The 20,956-nt window shown below is 41.2% G+C and overlaps 1 protein-coding gene across 23 annotated transcripts in view; it reads right to left on the bottom strand.

The window, feature by feature from the left end:
• The window catches only part of TTN (titin), a 359,167-nt gene that overhangs the window by 192,564 nt on the left and 145,647 nt on the right, over window positions 1-20,956 (bottom strand). For 19 of the 23 annotated variants that reach the window (XM_061608344.1, XM_061608325.1, XM_061608332.1 and 16 more), the window contains 12 exons: window positions 19,936-20,223; window positions 18,398-18,685; window positions 16,095-16,382; window positions 14,167-14,448; window positions 11,076-11,354; window positions 10,695-10,973; window positions 10,281-10,568; window positions 9,861-10,148; window positions 8,871-9,158; window positions 7,343-7,630; window positions 5,809-6,096; window positions 3,506-3,793 (listed from right to left, as the gene is read on the bottom strand). The exons of 1 other annotated variant lie outside the window; for it this stretch is intronic. In XM_061608344.1, the coding sequence (XP_061464328.1) occupies window positions 3,506-3,793; window positions 5,809-6,096; window positions 7,343-7,630; window positions 8,871-9,158; window positions 9,861-10,148; window positions 10,281-10,568; window positions 10,695-10,973; window positions 11,076-11,354; window positions 14,167-14,448; window positions 16,095-16,382; window positions 18,398-18,685; window positions 19,936-20,223 (3,432 nt within the window). The remainder of the gene's footprint in view (window positions 1-3,505; window positions 3,794-5,808; window positions 6,097-7,342; window positions 7,631-8,870; window positions 9,159-9,860; window positions 10,149-10,280; window positions 10,569-10,694; window positions 10,974-11,075; window positions 11,355-14,166; window positions 14,449-16,094; window positions 16,383-18,397; window positions 18,686-19,935; window positions 20,224-20,956) is intronic. 3 more of the 23 variants (XM_061608338.1, XM_061608337.1, XM_061608347.1) reach the window with 3 other exon arrangements.

Raw genomic sequence — 20,956 nt, 5'->3', positions numbered from 1 at the left:
AAAACACAACTTTAAAAATCCTGACATTTCTGCACTAGTCAGCCATGGTCCTGATCTAATGAATAGCAAACAATGAAACAATGGTCCTCCAACATCAACATCCAGCATCAACTTCACAAAGAGGTTTAAAGATGTTCTCAAAGCTAATCTAAAAATATGTAACATGAGCATTGAGAACTGAGAAGCCTTGGCCCATGAGCATCCCAATTGGAGGTCATCCATTATCAAAGGTGCTGTGGACTTTGAAGAAGCACCAGTACAGGGCGAAAGGGACAAATGAGCTAAGTGGAAGGCATGTCAAGCAAGTCCTCATCGTGCCCATCTTCCATCTGGAAACCTATATCCTCACTGTGGGAGGCTTTGTGGATCCAGAATGGGCCTCCACAGTCACTTACGGACCCACTGTTAAAGACCTTACCCTGGAAGACAATTTACTCGGCCACGAGTGATTGCCAATGACAGCAGAATACAGCCTTTGCTCCCCTCATGTTCTCACACAGAGAGAAGCCTCCCCTAGCCTCAGACAACTGCCAAGAGCAGAGAGAAATTGGCACCCAGACCAAACTTAGGAAACCCCTTCCCCCCTACCTATGCCCCCCAAACAGGCAGATATTTTGAGAATCAATACTTCCAAGTCTCTCACAGGAACAATTATCTACAGTATTAGATGGGTGGAGGGGAGGAACAAGCCTGTCTGAGCCCAAGCATTGCCTCTGCTTCCACCTCATCAGTTACGTGACTGGCACCGAAAGCCCTCTCACATCTTCACAACTGGGGGTGGAGTGGAGTGCTAAGACAGCATCCATGTGTCACTAGTACAGAGGCTAATAGCCATGTCTTCACTCCCCTTGCAACTTGTTGACCATGTAGTGGAGAGGTGTGCAGAGCTCTGCGTAAATTCACTGCTAACGGATCAAGGAATCTATCTTTTTGTCAATGTAGCTATTTTTTTTAAAAAAAGCAAATAGTATGTAAATTATATACAAAATAATATCCACCCTGACTTTTACAATAGCAAAAACCAAAGAGCACTACAAAAGCTACATTTAACATGACTTCCGGGAAGGGTGACTTAGCCTGTGCCTGCTTTTGAGACGGGCTCCTGCCTCAAAAGAAGCTTATTCAGATATATCAGTCAGTTTTTTCTTTTTTTTTGACTGATTAAACTTCTCCCGGGTAGGGAGAAACGAAGAGATTAACCTCAAAGCCTATTTTTGTTGGGACGACCAGATCTCATTAATTTATGGGACGAGGTCCAGCCGACGAAGGTGGGACGGATTTTCAACAGCAAGCTCTATCTGATAAAGCGAACGTACATCTTATCTTCTAAGAGAGAACGCACTAACAGGCAAGCACCCTTCTTTCTATATTTTTCTTTTACTTGACTTAAATTGTTGCTGTTTAAAAGAGATTTGCCAGATTGATCGGTTTTTGACATCTCACTGGGGAGCCATAACTTCTCTCTGCTACGCACTAATTAATAGCTTATCTCTGTTTTTGTTGCAAAAAGCTGTCCTGGATTTGCATTCTAAAGATATACACAGAAGAGGGATTTCTATTCCAGATTTTTATTTTGAAGAATATTATATTGTCTGAGACTACTCTCTTTTTGGTCTATTTTATTTTGACGAATCTGTTTCTTGACGACTGCCATTAATTGTTTCGATCCTGGGAACTGCATTTTGTTTACTTAACTATGGAGAGATAAGGCTGTCTGCTCTGTTTATACTGTGATGTCACCAAGTTTGGAGTATTAACCCAATTGTTGCTGAAATAAGAAGTGGTTTTCCTATATTTTTCTTTTAAAATGGCAATTAAGAAAGTGGCTGAGAATCTGGAAATAACTATGTTTCAGAAAATAATGGATGAGATTGAGATAACGAAACAAAACCTGCGACAGGGTTGTAAGGAGCTGAAAATTGAATTGAGTAAAATGACGCAGGAGATTAAAGATATAGGGGTCCCTGTGAGAGAGGTGACCCTGGAAGGGGTCCCTGTGAGAGAGGAGACCCCGGAGATTGGAACAAACGTGGAACAGGAAAAAGATTTGGAGTCTATGGACTTTAGAAATAAAATCTATTGTTTGGAGACACAGGAGATTAAAGATATAGGGGTCCTTGTGAGAGAGGAGACCCTGGAGACTGGAACAGGGGTCCCTGTGAGAGAGGAGACCCTGGAGACTGGAACAGGGGTCCCTGTGAGAGAGGAGACCCCGGAGATTGGAACAAACGTGGAACAGGAAAAAGATTTGGAGCCTATGGACTTTAGAAATAAAATCTATTGTTTGGAACTCAATGTTATCTCTGAAGAAATTAATGAAGATTCTAGAGATAAAGTTATCAATGGCATGGATAATCTTCTGGACTGGAATGATGTGATGGAGCCCAATATAGAGAAAATCTATGGAATTAACTGCAGCCATGTGACAATGGAAAAACTTTCAAGAGATGACCCAGTGTATTTTGAAAAAAAGAACAGAGATATGATTTTACAGCAGTATTTCAGCAACCTATTCAGAATGGATGGCAAGAAAATATTTGGGATAGAGGTAATTCCCATCAGACTCTTACTATATGACTATGGCTTTGACAGCAAGATTATTATGGAATACTGATAATGGAAGATTGGATACTGAAATTACTGGACTTAACAAGACTACTGAAGATGGAAGATGGAAAATGGAACTAATAGGGATAATAGAACAATGGCTACTGAAATTACTGAACCTAACAGATTCTGATGTGATGGATTAATTGAAATGTTTATTTTGACTATGGTTATGACAATAAGATTATCATAATTAGTAATGAGATGGATTAATCGATATGCTTATCTGGAAAAAAAAAAATTGATAGATATATTTCTTAAAGAATTGAAACCTCTCTTTGACTTTTTGTGGAAAGAATAAAGTAATGTTTATGAGATTTGATGATTAAGTAAGATAACTATTGGAGGAAAGTGATTTTATAATATGACTTAAGAGACAGGATTGTTATATATTATAGACTTATAACTGATCTGATCTTTGACAAATGGGAAGTCAATATTTTACTCTTTATTTTTTATTTTTATTTTTATTTTTATTTTTATTTTTTTGTTTGTTTAACTATTTTTGATTTTGTTTTTTGTCTTTGAATGTTTTATGATTTCGTCTTGTATGTTTTATGAAAATTTGAATAAAAATTATTGAAAAAAAAAAAAAAAGCTACATTTAACATGAGCGTATGTAAAACACAACCATCTATTATTTGTTGGAAGAATCAATCAAACTTCTATGAGGATAATCATTTTTCCTCTGTTCTACTGGAGTTTCAAGACATAGTAAGAAACAAAATGCAGGTCTTATGTACTGACATATTGCTTTTCATGATTTTTTTTTTTAGTTTGAAAGAGGTCTGTCCATTTTTCACTTCTAGCAGCTAGAAGCAAAGAATTATATGGAAAAGAAACCTTCTTTAATGCATGATGGAAGAAGTTTTAGCAAGGCCATCTTAACTTCCAATACCTTTCACATTAAGCTGAGCTGAGCAAAAGTCTTTTCCAACTTCATTGCTTGCTTGGCAGGTATACTGTCCAGTGTCTCCTTTGCCTACTCTCAGAATCCTTAAATGGGCTGTGTTTGCTACAAATGTGATGGCATAGTTTCCTCCTGTTCGAATCTCTCGGCCATCTTTTGCCCAGGTAATACGTATTGGTTGGGTTCCAGTAACATGGCACTCAAAGTCAGCACTTTCACCAGCCGGAAGATCTTTGGACTCAGGTGTGATATCAAACGAGGGAGCTTGTTTGTGATCTGGGGATTCAAAGGAAGAGGAGCATTTTTATTTTTTCAGATGCATATATAGCCAAATGTTTTAACATCTCTTCAGAGGTTAGGTTTCAGTGGTGTCAGGTGTTCTAAAAAAGTGAAAACAGCCATTGCCACCACACCAAAGAAGACTCGTGACACACTTATGGACTAATGTTATATCTATTAAAATATAACAATTATATTTAAATCCAATTTCTGCCAATTACCAAATTAAAGCTACTTTGGGTAGGTGAGGATACCTGACTGAGAGGGATTTATCCCTCCAATTCACTGGGCATGTCAGTCTATACAGACCATGACTCCCTAGCAAAAAAAGTGGGTAAATTATCCCTTCTTTCCAAAAGAGTAAATCACGTGTTTCCAACCTCTGCCCCCCGCCCCCGCCGTACAGCCGTTCACCCTGATGCGCAGGTTGGTCCCACAAGGACACCCCCAAGTTCCCCACCAGCCATGCCTGACTGGCGGTTCCCTAGTGAGTGCCCTTTAATACAATGCCTCAGTCACCTATTTTGTACCCCACCTTCCTCACCTGCCCGAATTCCATGCCAGCCAAAGCGAGCAACCCAACCCCCCCTTATTAGCCAATTGAATTAAATCTCAGCAGTATGGAGTGGGCAAAATGAAAGGGACCCTGAAATCAGAATCCCCCCCAAAAAATTCCTACTCAGCCCCAACTGGCGACTAGCAAAGACCAGACTGATCAGGGAGAGGGGGGGGGTGCCGCAAGGCAAAAGAGAGGCAAGAATTAAGGGAGGAGCAGTCTTATATACCCTGCTCCTGCCTTACTCGGATTGGCCCAAGGGGCCCCATGTGATACAATTTTGAACCCTTCGGGAATGTTCCCAAGCCTTCTGGCAATGCGGGGTGGCAGAAAACACGCCCCCGCCTTAGCAGGAACACCATTCTGCTTTAATTTATCCCTGCCCTTATCAAGGAAAGTAACATTCAACATTGTATTGAGGTGATGGATAAGAACTACTTGGAATGTTCTGTATGACTTTGCAATGGAAATCATACATACAGTAAGATGAGGGACAGCAAACAAAAAATAAAAAGTATGAGAAAATCCTATTTGAAAAACACTGTAAAAATCCTGACATTTCTGCACTAGTCAGCCATGGTCCTGATCCAATGAACAGCAAATACAGCTTTTGCTCCCCTCATGTTCTCACACAGAGAGAAGCCTCCCCTAGCCTCAGACAACTGCCAAGAGTGGAGAGAAATTGGCCACCAGACCCCAATTAGGAAACTGCTTCTCCCCTACCTATGCCCCCCCAAACAGGGAGATATTTTGAGAACCAATACTCCTACGTTTCTCACAGGAACAATTCTCTACAGTATTAGATGGGTGGAGGGGAGGAACAAGCCTGTCTGAGCCCAAGCATTGCCTCTGCTTTCACCTCATCCGTTACGTGACTGGCACCGAAAGCCCTCTCACATCTTCACAACTGGGGGTGGAGTGGAGTGCTAAGACAGCATCCATGTGTCACTAGTACAGCGGCTAATAGCCATGTCTTCACTCCCCTTGCAACTTGTTGACCATGTAGTGGAGAGGTGTGCAGAGCTCTGCGTAATTCACTGCTAACGGATCAAGTTATCTATCTTTTTGTCAATGTAGCTATTTTTTTTAAAAAAAGCAAACAATATGTAAATTATATACGAAATAGAAAATCCAACCTGACTTTACAACAGCAAAAACCAAAGAGCACTTTAAAAGCTACATTTAACATGAGCATATGTAAAGCACAACCAAGAATCCATCAGACTTCTATGAGCGCAATCATTTTTCCTCTGTTCTACTGGAGTTTCAATACACAGTAAGAAAAAAAGGCAGGGCTTATATTCCCACAGATTGCTTTCTATGCAGTTTTGTTTTAGTTTGAAAGAGGTCTGTCCATTTTTTACTTCTAGCAGCTAGAAGCAAAGAGTTATATGGAAAAGAAACCTTTTCTGCATGACGGAAGAAGTTTCAGCAAGGCCAACTTAAATTCCATTACCTTTCACATTAAGCTGAGCTGAGCAAAGGTCTTTTCCAACATCATTGCTTGCTTGGCAGGTATACTGTCCAATGTCTCCTTTGCCTACTCTCAGAATCCTTAAGTGGGCTGTGTTTGCTACAAATGTGATGGCATAGTTTCCTCCTGTATGGATCTCTCGGCCATCTTTTTCCCAGATAATACGTATTGGTTGGGTTCCGGTAACATGGCACTCAAAGTCAGCACTTTCACCAGCCGGAAGATCTTTGGACTCAGGTGTGATATCAAACAAGGGAGCTTTTTTGTGTTCTGGGGATTCAAAGGAAGAGGAGCATTTTTATTTTTTCAGATGCATATATAGCCAAATGTTTTAACATCTCTTCAGAGGTTAGGTTTCAGTGGTGTCAGGTGTTCTTAAAAAGTGAAAACAGCCATTCTGCTTTAATTTATCCCTGCCCTTATCAAGGAAAGTAACATTCAACATTGTATTGAGGTTGATGGATAAGAGCTACTTAGAACGTTGTGTGTGACTTTGCAATGGAAATCATACACATAGTAAGATGAGGGACAACAAACAAAAAATAATAAGTGTATGAGAAAATCCTGTTTTAAAAAACACTGTAAGAATCCTGCCATTTCTGCACTAGTCAGCCATGGTCCTGATCCAATGAACAGCAAATACAGCCTTTGCTCCCCTCATGTTCTCACACAGAGAGAAGCCTCCCCTAGCCTCAGACAACTGCCAAGAGCAGAGAGAAATGGGCATCCAGACCCAAGTCAGGAAACCCCTTCCCCCCTACCTATGCCCCCCAAACAGGGAGATATTTTGAGAATCAATACTCCTACGTCTCTCACAGGAAGAATTATCTACAGTATTAGATGGGTGGAGGGGAGGAACAAGCCTGTCTGAGCCCAAACATTGCCTCTGCTTCCACCTCATCAGTTACCCGACTGGCACCGAAAGTCCTCTCACATCTTCACAACTGGGGGTGGAGTGGAGTGCTAAGACAGCATCCATGTGTCACTAGTACAGCGGCTAATAGCCATGTCTTCACTCCCCTTGCAACTTGTTGACCATGTAGTGGAGAGGTGTGCAGAGCTCTGCGTAATTCACTGCTAACAGATCAAGGAATCTCTCTTTTTGTCAATGTAGTTATTTTTTTTTAAAAAAGCAAACAATATGTAAATTATATACGAAATATAAAATCCAACCTGACTTTTACAATAGCAAAAACCAAGGAGCACATTAAAAGCTACATCTAACATGAGTGTATGTAAAGCACAACCAACATCTATTACTTGTTCGAAGAATCCATCAGACTTCTATGAGCGTAATCATTTTTCCTCTGTTCTACTGGAGTTTCAAGATACAGTAAGAAAAAAAGGCAGGTCTTCTATTCCAACAGATTACTTTCTATGCAGTTTTTTTTTAGTTTGAAAGTGGTCTGTCCATTTTTGACTTTTAGCAACTAGAAGCAAAGAATTATATGGAAAAGAAACCTCCTTTTCTCCATGACGGAAGAAGTTTCAGCAAGGCCAACTTAAATTCCAATACCTTTCACATTAAGCTGAGCTGAGCAAAAGTCTTTTCCAAAATCATTGCTTGCTTGGCAGGTATACTGTCCAGTGTCTCCTTTGCCTACTTTCAGAATCCGTAAGTGGGCTGTGTTTGCTACAAATGTGATGGCATAGTTTCCTCCCGTACGGATCTCTCGGCCATCTTTTGCCCAGGTAATATGTATTGGTTGGGTTCCAGTAACATGGCACTCAAAGTCAGCACTTTCACCAACCGGAAGATCTTTGGACTCAGGTGTGATATCAAACGAGGGAGCTTGTTTGTGTTCTGGGAATTCAAAGGAAGAGGAGCATTTTTATTTTTTCAGACGCATATATAGCCAAATGTTTTAACATCTCTTCAGAGGTTAGGTTTCAGTGGTGTCAGGTGTTCTAAAAAAGTGAAAACAGCCATTCTGCTTTAATTTATCCCTGCCCTTATCAAGAAAAGTAACATTCAACATTGTATTGAGGTGATGGATAAGAACTACTTAGAACGTTCGGTATGACTTTGCAATGGAAATCATACATATAGTAAGATCAGGGACAACAAACAAAAAATAATAAGTGTATGAGAAAATCCTATTTTAAAAAACACTGTAAAAATCCTGACATTTCTGCACTAGTCAGCCATGGTCCTGATCCAATGAACAGCAAATACAGCCTTTGCTCCTCTCATGTTCTCACACAGAGAGAAGCCTCCCCTAGCCTCAGACAACTGCCAAGAGCAGAGAGAAATGGGCACCCAGACCCAACTTAGGAAACCCCTTTTCCCCTACCTATGCCCCCCAAACAGGGAGATATTTTGAGAATCAATACTTCCAAGTCTCTCACAGGAACAATTATCTACAGTATTAGATGGGTGGAGGGGAGGAATAAGCTTGTTTGAGCCCAAGCATTGCCTCTGCTTCCACCTCATCAGTTACATGACTGGCACTGAAAGCCCTCTCACATCTTCACAACTGGGGATGGAGTGGAGTGCTAAGACAGCATCCATGTGTCACTAGTACAGCGGCTAATAGCCATGTCTTCACTCCCCTTGCAACTTGTTGACCATGTAGTGGAGAGGTGTGCAGAGCTCTGCGTAATTCACTGCTAACGGATCAAAGAATCTATCTTTTTGTCAATGTAACTTTTTTTTAAAAAAAGCAAACAATATGTAAATTATATACAAAATATAAAACCCAACCTGACTTTTACAATAGCAAAAACCAAAGAGCACTTTAAAAGCTACATTTAACATGAGTGTATATAAAACACAAGCAACATCTATTACTTGTCAGAAGAATCCATCAGACTTCTATGAGCGTAATCATTTTTCCTCTGTTCTACTGGATTTTCAAGACACAGTAAGAAAAAAAGGCAGGCTTATATTCCAACAGATTGCTTTCTATGCAGTTTTTTTTTTAGTTTGAAAGTGGTCTTTCCATTTTTGACTTCTAGCAGCTAGAAGCAAAGAATTATATGGAAAAGAAACCTTTTCTGAATGACGAAAGAAGTTTCGACAAGGCCAACTTAAATTCCAATACCTTTCACATTAAGCTGAGCTGAGCAAAAGTCTTTTCCAACATCATTGCTTGCTTGGCAGGTATACTGTCCAGTGTCTCCTTTGCCTACTTTCAGGATCCTTAAGTGGGCTGTGTTTGCTACAAATGTGATGGCATAGTTTCCTCCTGTACGGATCTCTCGGCCATCTTTTGCCCAGGTAATATGTATTGGTTGGGTTCCAGTAACATGGCACTCAAAGTCAGCACTTTCACCAACCGGAAGATCTTTGGACTCAGGTGTGATATCAAACAAAGGAGCTTGTGTGCGTTCTGGGGATTCAAAGGAAGAGGAGCATTTTTATTTTTTCAGACGTATATATAGCCAAATGTTTTAACATCTCTTCAGAGGTTAGGTTTCAGTGGTGTCAGGTGTTCTAAAAAAGTGAAAACAGCCATTCTGCCTTAATTTATCCTTGCCCTTATAAAGGAAAGTAACATTCAACATTGTATTAAGGTGATGGATAAGAACTACTTAGAACATTCCATATGAGTTTTGCAATGGAAATCATACATATAGTAAGATCAGGGACAACAAACAAAAAATAAGAAGTTTATGAGAAAATTCTATTTTTTTTTTAAAAAAAGACCCCTGTACAAATCCTGATTATATACAAAATATAAAATCGAACCTGACTTTTACAATTGCAAAAACCAAAGAGCACTTTAAAAGCTACATTTAACATGAGTGTATGTAAAGCACAACCAACATCTATTACTTGTCAGAAGAATCAGACCTCTATGAGCGTAATCATTTTTCCTCTGTTCTTCTGGAGTTTCAAGACACAGTAAGAAGAAAAATGCAGGTCTTATATACAAACAGATAGCTTTCTATGCAATTTTTTGTTTGTTTGAAAGAGGTATGTCCATTTTTGACACCTAGCAGCTAGAAACAGGATTATATGGAAAAGAAACTGTAAGAAAGCTTCTTTTCTGTATGATAGAAGAAAACCAGGCCAACTTAAATTCCAATACCTTTCACATTAAGCTGAGCTGAGCAAAAGTCTTTTCCAACATCATTGCTTGCTTGGCAGGTATACTGTCCAGTGTCTCCTTTGCCTACTCTCAGAATCCTTAAGTGGGCTGTGTTTGCTACAAATGTGATGGTATAGCTTCCTCCTGTACGGATCTTTCGGCCATCTTTTGCCCAGGTAATATGTATTGGTTGGGTTCCAGTAACATGGCACTCAAAGTCAGCACTTTCACCAACCGGAAGATCTTTGGACTCAGGTGTGATATCAAACAAAGGAGCTTGTTTGCGTTCTGGGGATTCAAAGGTAAAGGAGCATTTTTATTTCTGTCAGACGTAAATATAGGCAAATATTGAAGCATCTCTTCAGAGGTAAGGAAGCTGAATGTAATGGATGAAAACAAAAGAGTCAGTATGAAACAAACCTGTGACTGTTAGCCTAGCACTAGAAGTAGCAGTTCCAACAGGATTTGTAGCTGTGCAAGAATACTGCCCAGTATGACTCATCTCAGTCTGCAACAGCTGAAGAGTTGCCACATTATCTATGTAAGAGGTTTGTACATTAAAGGCATCTCTTAAAGGCACACCATCCTTATACCATGTAACACTAATAGGCTCTGATCCATTTAGGCGGCAAACAAATTTGATTGGAAAGCCAACAGTTTGCTCTGTGTCTTTCAATTTCCTTGCAAAAGAAGGTGGACGTTTTCGCTCTGTAAGAAAATAGGTATGCAATAAATCTATGGTTCATGTACCATCTGGACAGATGAAAACATTTTTTTAAGAGTGAAAGATCTGTAAATATTAATATTTTTAACCAACCAAAATAAAAGAATCACCTTGAACTGCCAAGACAGCCTTTGAAGAGGCAGTTCCAATACTGTTTTCTGCTTTGCAAGTGTATTCTCCACTGTCACTGACATCCACTTTGTTAAATATAAGTGTGGCAACATTATCTTTGACGAACATCTTATACTCAGGTGTAGATCTTAATTTTGTATCTCCTTTGTACCAAGATATTGTGATTTCTGGAGTCCCAGTAACTTGGCATTGCAAAGTGGTATAGTCTCCAACTGATACCTCAAGAGGTTCCAAATGTGTGACAAAAGAAGGGGGTTCTGAGGGCACAAAGAGTCAGCATCAGCATTAGAATATTTGCACCTGAGATTATGAAATGGAGTGGCAATCAGAATTTTTTTTAAAAATCACTAAAGACAGACCTAAAGAGGATACCACTGCATCACAAATATCTTCTCCAGCCTCATTTTCCACCATACATGTGTATTCTCCGTGGTCATCCTTTGTACTGTTAAGAATTTCCAGAATGCACGACTTCTCTGTTGTGGTAATGTTGCACTTTTTGGATTGACTTAAAGTTACACCATTCTTCTTCCATGTCACTGAAATCGGAAGGCTACCAGTATACGTGCTCTCTAGAATTATGGACTTGCCTGGCTCCACACAATGGTCGCTGATCTTCTTCACAAAAACTGCTGGTTCTAATGAGTAATAAGAAGTCAAGTATTGGCATCAACGTTGCACAAATGTCTAAACATTCCAGAGTGAGAAATTGCAATCTGTACCAACCTTTTATATTGATGTGATGGATAAGAACTACTTAGAACATTCTATATGACTTTTGCAATGGAAATCATACATATAGTAAGATCAGGGACAACCAACAAAAACATAATAAGTGTATGAGAAAATCCTATTATTATTTTTTAAAAACACAACTTTAAAAATCCTGACATTTCTGCACTAGTCAGCCATGGTCCTGATCTAATGAACAGCAAACAATGAAACAATGGTCCTCCAACATCAACATCCAACATCAACTTCACAAAGAGGTTTAAAGATGTTCTCAAAGCTAATCTAAAAATATGTAACATGAGCATTGAGAACTGAGAAGCCTTGGCCCATGAGCATCCCAATTGGAGGCCATCCATTATCAAAGGTGCTATGGACTTTGAAGAAACACGAGTACAGGGTGAAAGGGACAAATGAGCTAAGTGGAAGGTACGTCAAGCAAATCCTCATCATGACCATCTTCCATCTGGAAACCTATGTCCTCACTATGGGGGGGCTGTGTGGATCCAGAATTGGCCTCCACAGTCACTTACGGACCCACTGTTAAAGACCTTACCCTGGAAGACAATCTTATTCGGCCACGAGTGATTGCCAATGACAGCAGAATACAGCCTTTGCTCCCCTCATGTTCTCACACAGAGAGAAGTCTCCCCTAGCCTCAGACAACTGCCAAGAGCAGAGAGAAATTGGCACTGAGACTCAACTTAGAAACCCCTTCTCCCCACCTATGCCCCCCAAACAGGGAGATATTTTGAGAATCAATACTTCCAAGTCTCTCACAGGAACAATTATCTACAGTATTAGAGGGAGGAACAAGCCTGTCTGAGCCCAAGCATTGCCTCTGCTTCCACCTCATCAGTTACGCTACTGGCACCGAAAGCCCTCTCACATCTTCACAACTGGGGGTGGAGTGGAGTGGAGTGCTAAGACAGCATCCATGTGTCACTAGTACAGAGGCTAATAGCCATGTCTTCACTCCCCTTGCAACTTGTTGACCATGTAGGAGGCACTGTACTGCAGTGGTTCCGCTCCTTTCTCTCCGACAGGCATCAACAAGTAGCATTGGGGGAAGAGGTTTCAGACCCTTGGCCTCTCAATTGTGGTGTGCCACAGGGCTCTATCCTCTCTCCCATGCTATTTAATATCTATATGAAGCCGCTGGGGACAATCATTAGGAGATTTGGGCTGCAGTGTCACCAATATGCGGATGACACTCAGCTCTATCTCTCGTTTAAATCCTCACCAGAGTTGGCTCTGGAGACCATGTCCAAGTGCCTGAAATCCGTGAGTGGATGGATGGGAAGGAACAGGTTGAAACTGAATCCCGATAAGACCGAGGTGCTACTCGTGGGGGACAAGGGAAGGTTGGGAGATATTGACTTGATGTTCGATGGGGTGAAACTGCCCCTAAAGGACCAGGTCCGCAGCCTTGGGGTTGTTCTGGATTCCAAGCTGTCCATGGAGGCTCAGATCTCGGCAGTGAGCCGGGCAGCTTGGTATCAATTACACCTCATACATAGACTGCAACCATACCTTCCTGTTCATCAGCTCCCATTGGTGGTACATGCCCTGGTCACCTCTCGTTTGGATTACTGTAATGCGCTCTACGTGGGGCTACCCTTGAAAACGGTCCGGAAACTACAACTTATACAAAATGTGGCGGCTCGACTACTTACAAATTGTCGTCTCCGGGAGCACATCACTCCAGTGTTGTTTGATCTGCACTGGCTTCCAGATGTTTTCCAGGCCCAATTCAAGGTGTTGGTATTAACCTTTAAATCCCTACACAGTCTCGGCCCAGCTTATCTGATGGAGCGCCTCCAATGCCACCAATTATGCCGCCCAACAAGATCAGCCACACAGGGCCTTGTCTCAGTCCCGCCAACTAAAACAGCTAGGTTGGTGGGGACTAGAGAGAGAGGGCCTTCTCAGTGGCGGCCCCCACTCTCTGGAACTCCCTCCCGTATGATCTCCAGCATGCCCCTTCCCTGAATGTATTCCGCCAGGCCTTGAAGACCTGGCTTTTCAGACAGGCCTTCGGGACTTCCGGGGAGGGTTAATCTCTATGACTAATTGCCTATTACTCTGAACTGTCATTGTTTTATAATTTTTATCGTTTGTATTGTATTATGATGATGTATTTTATTGTAACTGAGTTGTACGTCGCCTAGAGTGGCCACTGGCCAGATAAGCGACACATAAATTAAATTATTATTATTATTATTATTATTATTATTATTATTATTAGTGGAGAGGTGTGCAGAGCTCTGCGTAATTCACTGCTAACGGATCAAGGAATCTATCTTTTTGTCTATGTAGCTATTTTTTTTAAAAAAAGCAAACAATATGTAAATTATATACAAAATAATATCCAACCTGACTTTTACAATAGCAAAAACTAAAGAGCACTTTAAAAGCTACAATTAACATGAGCGTATGTAAAGCACAACCATCTATTACTTGTTGGAAGAATCCATCAGACTTCTATGAGCGTAATCATTTTTCCTCTGTTCTACTGGAGTTTCAAGATACAGTAAGAAAAAAAGGCAGGGCTTATATTCCCACAGATTGCTTTCTATGCAGTTTTTTTGTTTTTTTGTTTGAAAGAGGTCTTTCCATTTTTGACACCTAGCTGCTAAAAGCAAAGAATTATATGGAGAAGAAACCTTCTTTTCTGCATGACGGAAGAACTTTCGACAAGGCCAACTTAAATTCCATTACCTTTCACATTAAGCTGAGCTGAGCAAAGGTCTTTTCCAGCATCATTGCTTGCTTGGCAGGTATACTGTCCAGTGTCTCCTTTGCCTACTTTCAGAATCCTTAAGTGGGCTGTGTTTGCTACAAATGTGATGGCATACTTTCCTCCTGTTCGGATCTCTCGGCCATCTTTTGCCCAGGTAATACGTATTGGTTGGGTTCCAGTAACATGGCACTCAAAGTCAGCACTTTCACCAACCGGAAGATCTTTGGACTCAGGTGTGATATCAAACAAGGGAGCTTGTTCTGGGGATTCAAAGGAAGAGGAGCATTTTTATTTCTTTCAGATGCATATATAGCCAAATATTGTAACATCTCTTCAGAGGTTAGGTTTCAGTGGTGTCAGGTGTTCTAAAAAAGTGAAGAAAGCCATTCTGCTATAATTCACCTCCCCCTCATCAAGGAAAGTAACATTCAACATTATATTGATGTGATGGATAAGAACTACTTAAAACATTCTATATGACTTTTGCAATGGAAATCATACATATAGTAAGATCAGGGACAACCAACAAAAACATAATAAGTGTATGAGAATCCTATTATTATTCTTTAAAAACACAACTTTAAAAATCCTGACATTTCTGCACTAGTCAGCCATGGTCCTGATCCAATGAACAGCAAACAATGAAACAATGGTCCTCCAACATCAACATCCAACATCAACTTCACAAAGAGGTTTAAAGATGTTCTCAAAGCTAATCTAAAAATATGTAACATGAGCATTGAGAACTGAGAAGCCTTGGCCCATGAGCATCCCAATTGGAGGTCATCCATTATCAAAGGTGCTATGGACTTTGAAGAAACACGAGTACAGGGTGAAAGGGACAAATGAGCTAAGTGGAAGGCACGTCAAGCAAATCCTCATCGTGACCATCTTCCATCTGGAAACCTATGTCCTCTCTGTGGGAGGCTGTGTGGATCCAGAATTGGCCTCCACAGTCACTTACGGACCCACTGTTAAAGACCTTACCCTGGAAGACAATCTTACTCGGCCACGAGTAATCACCAATGACAGCAGAATACAGCCTTTGCTCCCCTCATGTTCTCACATAGAGAGAAGCCTCCCCTAGCCTCAGACAACTGCCAAGAGTGGAGAGCAATTGGCACTGAGACTCAACTTAGAAACCCCTTCTCCCCCACCTATGCCCCCCTAACAGGCAGATATTTTGAGAATCAATACTTCCAAGTCTCTCACAGGAACAATTATCTACAGTATTAGATGGGTGGAGGGGAGGAACAAGCCTGTCTGAGCCCAAGCATTGCCTCTGCTTGCACCTCATCAGTTACGCGACTGGCACTTAAAGCCCTCTCACATCTTCACAACTGGGGGTGGAGTGGAGTGCTAAGACAGCATCCATGTGTCACTAGTACAGAGGCTAATAGCCATGTCTTCACTCCCCTTGCAACTTGTTGACCATATAGTGGAGAGGTGTGCAGAGCTCTGGGTAATTCACTGCTAACGGATCAAGGAATCTATCTTTTTGTCAATGTAGCTATTTTTTTTAAAAAGCAAACAGTATGTAAATTATATACAAAATAATATCCACCCTGACTTTTACAATAGCAAAAACCAAAGAGCACTACAAAAACTACATTTAACATGAGCGTATGTAAAACACAACCATCTATTATTTGTTGGAAGAATCAATCAAACTTCTATGAGGATAATCATTTTTCCTCTGTTCTACTGGAGTTTCAAGACATAGTAAGAAACAAAATGCAGGTCTTATGTACTGACATATTGCTTTTCATGATTTTTTTTTTTAGTTTGAAAGAGGTCTGTCCATTTTTGACTTCTAGCAGCTAGAAGCAAAGAATTATATGGAAAAGAAACCTTCTTTAATGCATGACGGAAGAAGTTTTAGCAAGGCCATCTTAACTTCCAATACCTTTCACATTAAGCTGAGCTGAGCAAAAGTCTTTTCCAACATCATTGCTTGCTTGGCAGGTATACTGTCCAGTGTCTCCTTTGCTTACTCTCAGAATCCTTAAATGGGCTGTGTTTGCTACAAATGTGATGGCATAGTTTCCTCCTGTTCGAATCTCTCGGCCATCTTTTGCCCAGGTAATACGTATTGGTTGGGTTCCAGTAACATGGCACTCAAAGTCAGCACTTTCACCAGCCGGAAGATCTTTGGACTCAGGTGTGATATCAAACGAGGGAGCTTGTTTGTGATCTGGGGATTCAAAGGAAGAGGAGCATTTTTATTTTTTCAGATGCATATATAGCCAAATGTTTTAACATCTCTTCAGAGGTTAGGTTTCAGTGGTGTCAGGTGTTCTAAAAAAATGAAAACAGCCATTGCCACCACACCAAAGAAGACTCGTGACACACTTATGGATTAATGTTATATTTATTAAAATATAACAATTATATATAAATCCAATTTCTGCCAATTACCAAATTAAAGCTACTTTGGGTAGGTGAGGATACCTGACTGAGAGGGATTTATCCCTCCAATTCACTGGGCATGTCAGTCTCTACTGACCATGATTCCCTAGCAAAGAATGTGGGTACATTATCGCTCCTTTCCAACAGAGTCAATCACGTGTTTCCAATGTCTGCCCCCCGCCCCCGCCGTACAGCCGTTCACCCTGATACGCAAGTTGGTCCCACAAGGACACCCCCAAGTTCCCCACCAGCCATGCCTGACTGACGGTTCTCTAGTGAGTGCCCTTTAATACAATGCCTCAGTCACCTATTTTGTACCTCACCTTCCTCACCTGCCCGAATTCCATGCCAGCCAAAGCGAGCAACCCAAACCCCCCCTTATTAGCCAATTGAATTAAATCTCAGCAGTATGGAGTAGGCAAAATGAAAGGGACTCTGAAATCAGAATCCCCCCAAAAAAATTCCTACTCAGCCCCAACTGGCGACTAGCAAAGACCAGACTGATCAGGGAGGGGGGGTGCCGCAAGGCAAAAGAGGGGCAAGAATTAAGGGAGGAGCAGTCTTATATACCCTGCTCCTGCCTTACTCGGATTGGCCCAAGGGGCCCCATGTGATGTAATTTTGAACCCTTCGGGAATGTTCCCGAGCTTTCTGGCAATGTGGGGTGGCGGAAAACACGCCCCCGCCTTAGCAGGAACGCCATTCTGCTTTAATGTATCCCTGCCCTTATCAAGGAAAGTAACATTCAACATTGTATTGAGGTGATGGATAAGAACTACTTAGAACGTTCGGTATGACTTTGCAATGGAAATCATACATACAGTAAGATGAGGGACAACAAACAAAAAATAATAAGTATATGAGAAAATCCTATTTAAAAAACACTGTAAAAATCCTGACATTTCTGCACTAGTCAGCCATGGTCCTGATCCAATGAACAGCAAATACAGCCTTTGCTCCCCTCATGTTCTCACACAGAGAGAAGCCTCCCCTAGCCTCAGACAACTGCCAAGAGTGGAGAGAAATTGGCACCCAGACCCAACTTAGGAAACCCCTTCTCCCCTACCTATGCCCCCCAAACAGGGAGATATTTTGAGAATCAATACTCCTATGTTTCTCACAGGAACAATTATCTACAGTATTAGATGGGTGGAGGGGAGGAACAAGCCTGTCTGAGCCCAAGCATTGCCTCTGCTTTCACCTCGTCAGTTACCCGACTGGCACCGAAAGCCCTCTCACATCTTCACAACTGGGAATGGAGTGGAGTGCTAAGACAGCATCCTAAGTACAGCGGCTAATAGCCATGTCTTCACTCCCCTTGCAACTTGTTGACCATGTAGTGGAGAGGTTTGCAGGGCTCTGCGTAATTCACTGCTAATGGATCAAGGAATCTATCTTTTTGTCAATGTAGCTTTTTTTTTTTAAAGCAAACAATATGTAAATTATATACGAAATAGAAAATCCAACCTGACTTTTACAATAGCAAAAACCAAAGAGCACTTTAAAAACTACATTTAACATGAGCGTATGTAACGCACAACCAACATCTATTGCTTGACGGTAGAATCCATCAGACTTCTATGAGTGTAATCATTTTTCCTCTGTTCTTCTGGAGTTTCAAGACACAGTAACAAAGAAAGGCAGGTCTTATATTCCAACAGATTGCTTTCTATGCAATTAGTTTGAAAGAGATCTTTCCATTTTTGACACCTAGCAGCTAGAAGCAAAGAATTATATGGAAAAGAAACCTTTTCTGCATGACGGAAGAAGTTTCAGCAAGGCCAACTTAAATTCCAATACCTTTCACATTAAGCTGAGCTGAGCAAAAGTCTTTTCCAAAATCATTGCTTGCTTGGCAGGTATACTGTCCAGTGTCTCCTTTGCCTACTCTCAGAATCCTTAAGTGGGCTGTGTTTGCTACAAATGTAATGGCATAGTTTCCTCCTGTACGGATGTCTCGGCCATCTTTTGCCCAGGTAATACGTATTGGTTGGGTTCCAGTAACATGGCACTCAAAGTCAGCACTTTCACCAACCGGAAGATCTTTGGACTCAGGTGTGATATCAAACAAGGGAGCTTGTTTGCGTTCTGGGGATTCAAAGGAAGAGGAGCATTTTTATTTTTTCAGATGCATATATAGCCAAATGTTTTAACATCTCTTCAGAGGTTAGGTTTCAGTGGTGTCAGGTGTTCTAAAAAAGTGAAAACAGCCATTCTGCTTTAATTTATCCCTGCCCTTATCAAGGAAAGTAACATTCAACATTGTATTGAGGTGATGGATAAGAACTACTTAGAACGTTCGGTATGACTTTGCAATGGAAATCATACATACAGTAAGATGAGGGACAACAAACAAAAAATAATAAGTGTATGAGAAAATCTTGTTTTAAAAAACACTGTAAGAATCCTGACATTTCTGCACTAGTCAGCCATGGTCCTGATCCAATGAACAGCAAATATAGCCTTTGCTCCTCTCATGTTCTCAAAGAGAGTGAAGCCTCCCCTAGCCTCAGACAACTGCCAAGAGTGGAGAGAAATCGGCATCCAGACCCAACTTAGGAAACCCCTACTCTCCTACCTATGCCCCCCAAACAGGGAGATATTTTGAGAATCAATACTCCTACGTCTCTCACAGGAAGAATTATCTACAGTATTAGATGGGTGGAGGGGAGGAACAAGCCTGTCTGAGCCCAAACATTGCCTCTGCTTCCACCTCATCAGTTAAGTGACTGGCACCGAAAGCCCTCTCACATCTTCACAACTGGGGGTGGAGTGGAGTGCTAAGACAGCATCCATGTGTCACTAGTACAGAGGCTAATAGCCATACCTTCACTCCCCTTGCAACTTGTTGACCATGTAGTGGAGAGGTGTGCAGAGCTCTGCGTAATTCACTGCTAATGGATCAAGTTATCTATCTTTTTGTCAATGTAGCTTTTTTTTTTTTAAAAAGCAAACAATATGTAAATTATATACGAAATAGAAAATCCAACCTGACTTTTACAATAGCAAAAACCAAAGAGCACTTTAAAAGCTACATTTAACATGAGTGTATATAAAACACAAGCAACATCTATTACTTGTCAGAAGAATCCATCAGACTTCTATGAGCGTAATCATTTTTCCTCTGTTCTACTGGAGTTTCAAGACACAGTAAGGAAAAAAAGGCAGGGCTTATATTCCCACAAATTGCTTTCTATGCAGTTTTTTTGTTTGTTTGTTTGAAAGAGGTCTTTCCATTTTGACACCTAGCTGCTAAAAGCAAAGAATTATATGGAGAAGAAACCTTCTTTTCTGCATGACGGAAGAACTTTCGACAAGGCCAACTTAAATTCCATTACCTTTCACATTAAGCTGAGCTGAGCAAAGGTCTTTTCCAACATCATTGCTTGCTTGGCAGGTATACTGTCCAGTGTCTCCTTTGCCTACTCTCAGAATCCTTAAGTGGGCTGTGTTTGCTACAAATGTGATGGCATAGTTTCCTCCTGTTCGGATCTCTCGGCCATCTTTTGCCCAGGTAATACGTATTGGTTGGGTTCCAGTAACATGGCACTCAAAGTCAGCACTTTCACCAACCGGAAGATCTTTGGACTCAGGTGTGATATCAAACGAGGGAGCTTGTTTGTGTTCTGGGGATTCAAAGGAAGAGGAGCATTTTTATTTTTTCAGATGCATATATAGCCAAATGTTTTAACATCTCTTCAGAGGTTAGGTTTCAGTGGTGTCAGGTGTTCTAAAAAAGTGAAAACAGCCATTGCCACCACACCAAAGAAGACTCGTGACACACTTATGGATTAATGTTATATTTATTAAAATATAACAATTATATTTAAATCCAATTTCTGCCAATTACCAAATTAAAGCTACTTTGGGTAGGTGAGGATACCTGACTGAGAGGGATTTATCTCTCCAATTCACTGGGCATGTCAGTCTCTACTGACCATGACTCCCTAGCAAAGAATGTGGGTACATTATCCCTCCTTTCCAACAGAGTCAATCACGTGTTTCCAACGTCTGCCCCCCGCCCCCGCCGTACAGCCGTTCACCCTGATACGCAAGTTGGTCCCACAAGGACACCCCCAAGTTCCCCACCAGCCATGCCTGACTGACGGTTCTCTAGTGAGTGCCCTTTAATACAATGCCTCAGTCACCTATTTTGTACCTCACCTTCCTCACCTGCCCGAATTCCATGCCAGCCAAAGCGAGCAACCCAACCCCCCCTTATTAGCCAATTGAATTAAATCTCAGCAGTATGGAGTAGGCAAAATGAAAGGGACTCTGAAATCAGAATCCCCCCAAAAAAATTCCTACTCAGCCCCAACTGGCGACTAGCAAAGACCAGACTGATCAGGGAGAGGGGGG

Source organism: Rhineura floridana, chromosome 2, assembly GCF_030035675.1.
Source record: "Rhineura floridana isolate rRhiFlo1 chromosome 2, rRhiFlo1.hap2, whole genome shotgun sequence".
NCBI classification, from domain to species: Eukaryota; Metazoa; Chordata; class Lepidosauria; order Squamata; family Rhineuridae; genus Rhineura; species Rhineura floridana.
This window is presented reverse-complemented; position numbering and strand designations above follow the sequence as displayed.